This window comes from Geosmithia morbida (assembly GCF_012550715.1).
Source record: "Geosmithia morbida isolate 1262 chromosome Unknown scaffold_2, whole genome shotgun sequence".
NCBI lineage: Eukaryota > Fungi > Ascomycota > Sordariomycetes > Hypocreales > Bionectriaceae > Geosmithia > Geosmithia morbida.
The window spans coordinates 1,317,256-1,327,242 of record NW_023336189.1 but is presented as its reverse complement, the minus strand read 5'-3'; the positions used below and the strand labels follow the sequence as shown (position 1 = coordinate 1,327,242).

Below are 9,987 nucleotides of genomic sequence, written 5' to 3'. Positions count from 1 at the left end.
GGGTCTCTTGTCTTTAGTTTCCCAACTCGCTGCTACCAAAACAACCAGCCACATACACACACACACACACACACACACACACACACACACACACACACCGTCAATTGCCCTTGGGACAGAGAGAGGGGAGAATACAACCCGACAATTAAACCGCGGGCCATGAGTAGAGTTATGCTTGCCGCGTGTCTACCATTCTACCCCTGCGGATAACCGACTTTCTCAAGTGCCTACCAGAGAGGAAGAAGCAAGAAAGATTCCTGCCGATTACCACTGCCAACCAACCATTACCGGGGACCCAGCCAACCAACTCGCCTTTCTCTGCTGGCTCCTGGCCGTCGCCGACGCCGTCGTTGCCCCTCCAATTGCCCTGCCCGCAGAGCTTGCCGCCTCAACCGACCACCCGGCCAATCCTCATCCCGCCTCACCCGCTCTTCCCATGACGAGGGTGCCGCGACATGGTCCCTCCCCAAGTAGATCCTGATGCCGGGGACACTCGAACCCCAGAGACCACCTCCGCCACGAACAATGTCGCCGGTCCGCCGCCGGACCGTGGCCCTCAGGACGAGGACGCCGCCCTCCCCAACGGCGCCGCCCTCCCCCCTCCTACGACCACTCCCATCTTTGCCGTCAACCTGGCCGACCAGGACCAGCATATGCCCGAGACAGATCAGAACTCGCGTACGACCGCCGCCGCCGATGCCGGCCCCGCTGCTCCCCTCCCCCACGGCGGCCCTCGCTTCGTCCGGGAACCCCTCCTCCCCGATACGCGATCTCGATCATCGTCCCAGAGCCCTCTGCGGCTGGCAATGCCGTCCATATCCCCCGGCCAGCTCGCCTTCTCGGCACTGCAGTACCTGCCGGTCCCCACCCTTGTCCTGAACAACCTCAAGACCGTCGTGCTGGCCAACGAAGCCATCGGCCGCATGCTCGGCATTGTCCAGAACAGCACCGACGAGGAGGATGCGACCCTCACCTTGAACCGCCTCAGGGGTCAGACCCTGTCCCAGGTCGGCATCGACATGATGCAGGACGGCCGTCCCGTATGGGTCACGTGGGAGGCCTTCCTGGACCAAGTCGTGCGGGACATGGGCGTTCGAGCACCCGTGGGAGGAGACAGCCGCCGATCCGCCGCCGGCGACACGACCCCTTCGACCCCCGTCCTCGACGCCGGCGCACACCCGGAGCTCCCCAGACGCGGCTCCACCGTACGGATGCCGCAGGATACCGTGATAGAAGTCGTAGTTTCCCGCAAGGGCATCGGCAAGACCACCTTCGATAGCCGGTACAGGTCCAAGGAGTCCGAGTACCAGGTCTTCGCCAAGATGATGATCTCCGTCTGGGAGCTCGAGGACCGCCAGGCCTACTTCACCCTCACCTTTACCAACACGCAGTCGACACCTTCGTCGCTGGCCTCGGGCAGGAAGTACATTGCCAGGCCTAGCATCCTCGAGGCTGCCGAGAAGAAGACGATATCGACCCCGCCCCTCCCCCTCTCCGGCCCGCAGTCCGCTGCCTCCTCGAGCCGCGACGCCACATCGCCCTCCTTCCTCAGCCCGGCCGCCACGACCATGTCCAACAGCCCCTTCCCGCCGATGGGCCCACCCTCTGTATCCTCCAGGTCGGGCACGCCGTCGATACTGCAAAAGATGTTTCGCATGAAGGACGCCCTGCTCGACAACACCCAGATGCCCATCCTGGCCATGTGGAAGGATGGGTCCGTCACCTACCCCAACAAGGCGGCCCGCCGCCTGTTTAGCCACAACGCCAACTTTGACTCGGCGTCGGACGGCTTCGACCTCCTCAAGTACTGGGAGCTGTGGAACGAGGACTTTACCGAGCGTCTCGACGTGAGCCAGTACCCCGTGTCCATCCTGCTCAGGACCGAGTCGCCGTTCTCCGGCATCCGCTGCGGCATATACAACTCCAAGGGCGAGAAGATAGTCTTTGACGTGCTGGGCGAGGTGATCCGCGACGATGCCACGGGTGAGTTCCTCGCCGCCGTCGTCACCGGCCGCGACATCACGTCCATGACGAAGCGCATCACCGAGATCCAGGAGAGGGACGAGGAGCGCTTCCGCATCATCTGCGACACCATGCCCCAGTTCGTCTGGACCGCCACCCCGGATGGCCTGTACGACTTCTTCAACACCCAGTGGTACAGCTACACGGGGCTGAAGCCGGAGCACTGCCTCGGCCTGCGTTGGCAAGCCCCCTTCCACCCGGATGATATGCCCGAGAGCATGGCGCGGTGGAACCACTCCCTCGCGTCAGGTGAGCCCTACATGGCCGAGTACCGCTGCGTCAGCAAAGATGGCGAGTGGAGGTGGTTCCTCGCCCGGGCCTTGGCCGTGCGCAACAAGGAATCCGGCGAAATTGAGAAATGGCTTGGTCAGTCGCGGCTCCCCCCTCGCGGTCCCCCTCACGCTCATCTGCTTGCCCGTACTGACCATCATCGCGCAGGTACCTCGACCGATGTTCATGAGAGCATGGAGGCCAAGATCAATGCCAAGCACACACGCAAGCAACTCCTCAGCGTCCTCGCTCACTCCCAGGTGACGATATTCACCGCGGATGCAAACCGTCAGGTCACCATGCTCGAAGGAGCGCTGATCTGGGACAGCACGGGCGAAGAGCTGCCGGAAGACAGCAGGTGGTTCATGGGCCAGAACGTATACCACGTCTTCAACCGGCTCACCCAGAACATGGCCGATGGCGAGAAGCTCAAGTTTCTCCAGCCCATCGAGGATTGCCTGGACGGCAACATCATAGACGAGGTCGTCACCGAGGAGCACCCGTTCAACGATCGGTGGTACCGTACGCGTTTCCTGCCGGTGAATGGCAAGAGGCTGCGGGACGGCAAGGAGACGGGCGAGACGTATGTAGAGGGCGTCATCGGCGTCATCATGGATGTGACCGAGCTGCGTATCCAGAGGCAGGAGGCCGAGGTGCGTCTGATGGAGAAGCGCAAGGCCCTAGCCAACGAGGCCGCCGCCAAAGAGGCGACCCGCCTCAAGAGCCAGTTCCTGGCCAACATGTCGCACGAGATCCGCACGCCGATCACCGGCGTCCTCGGCATGGCGGAGCTCCTGGGCGGCACGGCGCTGAACGAGGAGCAGACCGAGTGCGTCGACAACATACATAGCTCGGCCACGTCGCTCCTGACCGTCATCAACGACATCCTTGACTTCTCCAAGGTTGAGTCAGGTCGCCTCGACATCGAGGAGGTGCACTTCTCGCTGTCGCTCATCGTCAAAGAGGTTGTGCGGATGCTCAAGTTTGCCGTCGAGAAGAAGAGCCTAGACTTCCAGTCGGACGTTGGCAGCGACATAGCCGACAACATGGTGGTCATCGGCGACCCGGGTCGCGTGCGCCAGATCATCACCAACCTACTCACCAACAGCATCAAGTTCACCAATCAGGGCTACGTCCGGTTCTCGGTCTGCAAGGAGAAGGAGACGGCCGACTCGATCGAGGTCAAGTTCATCGTCGAGGACACGGGCATCGGCATCCAGGAGGAGGTGCGCCGGAAGCTCTTCCAGCCTTTCAGCCAGGGCGACGCGTCGACGGCCAGACGCTTCGGCGGTACCGGTCTCGGGCTGACCATCTGCAAGAACCTGCTGGACCTGATGCACGGGCGCATCACGCTAGACTCGCACGTGGGCAGCGGGACCACGGCGACGTTCTGGATACCGTTCAGCAAGGTACACGGCCGCCAGGAGCCTCAGCTGGTCCAGTCGGGCGCCATACCGGACCGACTCCAGACGGAGCTGAGCGTGTCCTGCAACAGCTCAGAGGTGGACCTGGCAGCCATCAACTCGCCGGCATCGGAGGGCATGAACGTGCCGTCACACTACCCGCGGCGCTCATCGTACACGGCGACACCTCCAAGCTTTGAGCAGGACCTGCCTCGACCGGAGCGTGCCAAGATTCACGTGCTGGTTGTGGAAGACAAGTAAGTGATCAGAAGGCCGTGCATCTCGGCACTATTCTCTCTAACCTTCACCGGCTAACACTCTCTGCCTCCCTCTCCTCCCCCTCCTTCTTCCGCAGCGCCGTCAACCAGAAGATTGCCACCAAGATGATCAAGAAGCTAGGCTTCCCGGTCATGGCTGCGTGGAACGGCAAAGAAGCACTGGAATACCTGAAGTCGTCGTCCGAGGGCAAGGTGCGGAAGCCGGACATCATCCTGATGGACGTGCAGATGCCGGTGATAGACGGGTACAAGTGCACTCACCTGATGCGGCACCACGTGCCGTACCGGGCCCTGGTGCGCAACGTGCCGATCGTGGCCATGACGGCGTCGGCCATCCAGGGCGACCGAGAGAAGTGCACGCGTGCAGGCATGGACGACTACCTCTCCAAGCCGGTGGCCATGTCCATGATGGAGCGCATGCTGGTGCGCTGGTGCCTGTCGGACCGTCGGATACAGCCGCCGCTCGAGCCGTCGGAGTGCTCGGAGAAGAGCGAGGACTGCAAGAACGCCGACATCCCGCACGTGGGGCTCGAGGACGCCGACGGCGCCCTGCTTGCCGGCAGCGACCCTGTCACGCCCAGGCCGCTGACGACGACGCAGCAGGACGTCGAGCTGTCGCCTTTTGACTCGCCCAGCGCGCCCGACCTGGCACCCCAGGTCAGGCGACCGGAGGGCGAGAAGGAGCTGTCCTCGCGCCTGCAGGAGACCAAGCTCATCGACGCCGCCGGCGGGACTCCCTCTACCATCCGGAAGGACGGGTTTCCGCAGCGTCCGGCTAGGGGGGAGGCACTGACGGAGGAGAATGTGAATAAGCTGAGGAGCTGACCTCTCGTCTCCTCTCCTCTCATCCTCCTCGCTCTCCTCTGTCCTTCTTCCCCGTCACTCATTCTCTCCTGCTCATCCCATCTGCCTCTCCTTCTTCCTCCATCATATCCACACCTCTTACATTTTTCTCTCCAAACCCCCACCCCCTCACCTCACCTCACCTCACCTCCCCTCCTCTCCCCTCCCCTCCCCTCCTCCCCTCTGATGAATGGGGAAGGCAAGAGATATCAATGATGTAGATCATATTTCTTTGCAGCGTGCTACGAGACACATAATGACGTATATATATGCTTTCTTTAATTTATTCTTTTCGTCTTCTGTCTAATGCTTTTTTTTCCCTTGGCTTCTTTTTTTTTTTAAAAAAAAAAAAAATCTGTCCATTGCCTTTTTTTTTCTTTTTGTTATTCCGTTTTCACTTCATGCCACTTCTAGGCTTGGTTAATCTTTTTTTTTCCCTTTTCTTTTTCCATTTTGTCACAGGTTTTTTTTCTTTTTAAAAAAAGGGAGGGCATTCAGCGCTCTTGTTTTGTTTTCACGCACTTACATCAATAGGCATATCAGTTTCTTCTTCTACTTCTTCACCTTTCATATCGATACTAATTACGGACTCTTTTTTTTTTTTTGCTTCTCTTTTAGTTCCTGACTTTCCTGTTATATATATGTATATATATAGTCTCGTTCAATATCGATATCATAAGAAGTCTCCGTCAGGGACTAAAGAGGGCAAGAGTCAAGAGAGGATCACGAGTAGAACTTGTGTCATTCGATCCAGTAGTTGAAGGTCGGGGGGGGGGGGGGGGAGAGACTTGGCTATCATCAAATGCGTGTGACGAAAAAAAGAACTAATTTTCAAGATAGTAAAAGTAAACAAGAGACAAGTCGGAGAAAGATTGGGAAACAGACAAGACCTAGATAAGCCAACCTCTCTTTTTTAATTTCTATTTTTATTTTTCTATTTGGCACCTTTTATCCATCTCATGTTTTCTTCACTTTGGATCATGTACCCTCTCTGCTCTCATCCCCCTTGACCTAGTCTCGATTCTATATACTCTCCTATTCTCAATCCCACCATGATGTGATGGGAGAAAGTGTCACCATCCATGGGTAGGTCACCTGGATACAGCTGACTGATAGGATATAGGGTAAGTGTTGTACCTTTTTTTCTCTTCCCTCAGAGTTTTATTTTTGTATACGCACAAGTAATACCACCACTACTATTATTCTTACAGCCAAGTTGAACAAATGGTACCGGAAACAAATCTCCTGATTGAATTAGACATACAGTACCGTTCGGTGGATGGATGTCACGGTACAAGGGGTCACGTTCTCACCATCGAATCGGATATACAGCTGACCCACCACGGTATGGCACAAAGTCTTCCCCCCCATAGCTGTGTTCCTCATAGATGGTCCTTATAGCTGGACATGAGACATGACTTACGATGCAAACATCGCTTGATTGATCCTATCCTAGAATATAAACATAGAGGAAATTTTGGACTGTAGATACCTAATTAAAGGGGGGGGATAAAAAAAAAGAGAAAAAGAAATCCTAGAAATCAAACCGACACCGTCCACCGCACCCGAGCTTAAAAGTGCTCCTTCCAGAACTTGAAGCTGACTTCTCGCGAGTCGGCAACCTTGCAGGCAGACTTGATGCTGCGGGCTGTTTGAGCATACAGTGTTAGTTTATGGAGGGAAAAGAAAGAAAAAAAAAGAAGGGAAAAATTCAGGTGTGACATACCGGCTGCTGTCGGACCGCAAAAGTACACACCAACCTTGGTGCGGACGTTTCCGTCCAGACCACCGAGGTAGGTGCGGTTGAGGATGCCATCGCGCATAGTGGTGAAGAGGCGGCCGAAATCGGGACGACCAAAGTTTGTGCGGGACCGCAGCTCGGTGAGCGGATCCATATCGGTGCCCACCGTGTTGAGGACAATGTTCTGCGCCGTGTCCATGTCGAGGCGCTGGGTGAGGTACGTGTGGATCTTGAGGAACTCGACGCCGCCGGAGCCGGGCACGCGGGCGGCCTCGTCCGACTGCTGCTCCAGAGACGACAGGAGGGCCTGGAACCACTCGAACGATCCGGCGTCCTTGCAGACCCAGATGAACTCGACGCGGCGGAGGCGGCGGGGCGGGTTGGGCGAGTTGCGCAGGTGCCAGATGTTCTTGAGGATCGAGGCCCAGGGCGTCACGCCGATACCGGTACCGATCAGCACGGCAATCTCGTTCTCGAACACGTCCTCGGCGGGGGCTCCGTAGGGCCCGTCGATGCGCAGGGCCGGCATCTGCTCGCCGTTCTGGAGAGCGACCTCGAACATGCCGTTGGAGTCGGCACCGTCGTACAGCTTGGCCTGCAGGGGCCCGGCACCGAGGGCGTCGGCCATCTCGCGCGTAAAGTCGCCAACCTGGCGGACGTGCACGGACACGTACGGGTCAAACGGACACGACGTGATGGTGAAGGGGTGCCACTGGTACTTGGAGATGGAGGGGACCTGCAGGAACAGCCACTGGCCGGCCTTGTAGCGGAACGACGGCTTGCTGAACTGGATCTCGACGACGTCGTAAGGGTGGCGGATGACGCGGGTGATGCTTGTCTCGCGGCGGGCGCGGACCTCGCGGTACAGGCGCTCAATCAGGTAGAATCCGCCGGTCCAGAGCTCCCAGCGCCAGCCCAGGTAGCCGATGCAGTGCTTCCAGTACGTGTCGCCGGCAAAGGGCGAGATGGGCGAGGCCGTGTCGCGCACGAAGCAACCGGTCGTGTGCGTGTACAGGGCCAGGAAGAAGGGGATGAAGAGGTGGTGCGTGTACCAGAACGACTCGAACGACTGCTGGCGGATGCGGGCGTGGGCCGTGGTGAACATGAAGAGCATGCACAGCAGCATGACGTGACCGGTGATGCCGCCCGGCTGAACGTAGTGGATCTGCAGGGCCGTCACGGGCCGGACCTGGGTGAGCTCGACGTTGAAGAAGTTGACGTAGTGGGCCGTGACGTGGAGGATGGTGAAGAAGAGCATGGAGTAGGCCAGCTGCCGGTGCATCCACAGGTTCTCGTCGAGCGGCAGGAAGCGGATCTTGGGTCGAACCCATCGCATGATGGTACGGCAGACGGGGAGCAGGATCAGCATGCAATCCACACTGAGAACGAGACCGGCTCCTCGGGAGATCCAGACGGAGAACTTGAGCTGGTTGAGAGCCGCCAGTCGCGGATCTTTGGCTTGCTTGATCCTGAAGAGATCACGTGTCAGAGGGTAACATCTCACGAGGGGAGAGAGAGCGCTGCTGCCTCGCGGGGAAGGACGTACCATCCGTAGGCAAAGAGACCCCAGTGAAAGCTCCAAAAGACTGTGTGGAAAAAGATTTTGCTCGCAGTAAACTGCTTCTTGATGAGCTCGACGTAGCCCAATCCTCCGGACATGTTGACTTCTCAAGGAGACGAACGCTCCCGATTCCCAATATGTGAATGCCGGTGCCCTTCTCTCTCTCTTTCTCTTCTCCTCCGTCTTTCCCTTCTCCTATTCTCCGAATCGTATATTGTATGTCGACGGCAATGGAATAGGTGGTCGTCGCTCGTATGTATGTAGGTCTCTCTTCTCAGTCCAATTATATTCTGTCCTTCACAGAAGGATCAAAAGCAACAGCAAACGAAAAAAAAAAAAAGAATTATTAGAAATGAATGAAATGTTGACTTTTCCGACCAGCGGGCATATATAGAAGCGAAAGGATAAATTCTGTCGTGGACCAGCGACGTCGAACGAGAGGAAGTCAGCCGACGGGAATAATCAGAGAGGTCGAGGTCGGCGCAGAGGGCAGTGTTTAAAGGCGGACGGTCTTGCTGGGTGAAGGAGTCGCGGAAAGCGTGGAGCATGTGCCGACAGGGATGAAACCCACGACGTCGGTATGCGACGCTTCACCAGGCCGGTATGGTAATCTCTGACACGGCGCAACAACCCTGGTGTTGGAGGACGGTATGTGGCGAGGCTGGCCGACAAGAGCGGGTTGCTGAGTCGAGCTGCGACGTCTAATGTGGGAGCCGGGCTCCAAAGGGTTAAGGCTGCAGCGGTGCCGGTAACAAAGCAGGGGTCCTGGGTGTTTGAGGTCAAGGTTAAACCGGTGGGGGCAGTGGAGGAAATGAACCGTAGTTATAGCACAGAAATGAAGAGTTATAAGAGATGAGAAAGATGTAGGAAGAAGAAGAAGGAAAGAAGGAGAGGTAAATGGTAAAAGGCTGTACGCCCTTCTAGACTGGGGAGGAGGAGGAGCAAGAGGAAGAGGAGGCAGCTGGTCCCTCCCCGCGACTGACAAGAAAACCAAGACCGCCCAGAGCGCCGAGGACCACGTTGAGGATATCACGGCGGCAAAGAGACGATTGCGGCTCATCACTGGCTGCTCGGTTGCAAGCAGTCTGCCTATGACAGGGGTAGTCGGACAGGGATCATGGTGGGCGGGCGCTTAAAACGGAGCCGGCCAGCCAACGAGGGGAGATGGATCCGGTGAGTCTCTGTCGACGGTGACAAGATGGGAGACACTCTCAGAGGCTCGTCCGAGCAGTACATGCTGTACAGATCACAGCCAAACAGCCAAACTCTAGACGGACCACCGCATAGCGAGGAGAGGACGATGATGGGCAGATGATGGGCAAATCGCGGCACTTGCATTCGTATTACTCCGTAATACAGCCGTAGGTCGTATTGCGGACTCGTCGAACGACGAGACCTGAGGGAGATGGGGCCAAGACTCAAGAGTTCCCCGGGGGGGGGGGGGGTGTTGATCCCTCGATGGTGCAAGGAGTCGACGGTGACGGGAACCATGCCTCCTGCCGTATGGCTAATTGGCGGTCATGGTGCAGTCTGAGTCTCATACTCGGTCGAGTTGGGATTATTGGGGAATGACCCACCCCCGGCGCCGACTCCCCCGATCGAGACAGCCGGAACGTGGCATGAGAATTGGATGTATTATTGTTCAGAGTATTGACATGTGTACGTGAGTTGAGAGGGTGAGATACTCGTATCTGGTCCGCATGGGTATCGACGTAGCTGTTTAGCATCTGTGCAGGGCTGTGTGTCGAACCGAACCGAGTACGAGTATCATCACTGCATTTTAAAGGGTGGACCTGTACGGGATAAACTGTAGACGTTGATCAGTTACAGGTTCAAAGGAACTGTTATTGATCTTGAACTGATGATGGG

At 57.4% G+C, this 9,987-nt stretch overlaps 2 protein-coding genes across 2 annotated transcripts; one reads left to right on the top strand and one right to left on the bottom strand.

Moving 5' to 3' along the window:
- Nucleotides 1-455: 455 nt before the first annotated feature.
- Nucleotides 456-4,798, top strand: GMORB2_4041 (Signal transduction histidine kinase; the record flags this gene model as incomplete). The annotated part of the gene is made up of 2 exons (XM_035466017.1): nucleotides 456-3,952; nucleotides 4,051-4,798. The coding sequence occupies 2 exons, from the start codon at nucleotides 456-458 to the stop codon at nucleotides 4,796-4,798; spliced, it is 4,245 nt and encodes a 1,414-aa protein (XP_035323854.1).
- Nucleotides 4,799-6,387: 1,589 nt separating this feature from the next.
- On the bottom strand, nucleotides 6,388-8,216 carry GMORB2_4040 (NADPH oxidase 1; the record flags this gene model as incomplete). Its single annotated transcript, XM_035466016.1, has 3 exons — nucleotides 6,388-6,464; nucleotides 6,543-8,026; nucleotides 8,104-8,216. The coding sequence occupies 3 exons, from the start codon at nucleotides 8,214-8,216 to the stop codon at nucleotides 6,388-6,390; spliced, it is 1,674 nt and encodes a 557-aa protein (XP_035323853.1).
- Nucleotides 8,217-9,987: the final 1,771 nt, after the last annotated feature.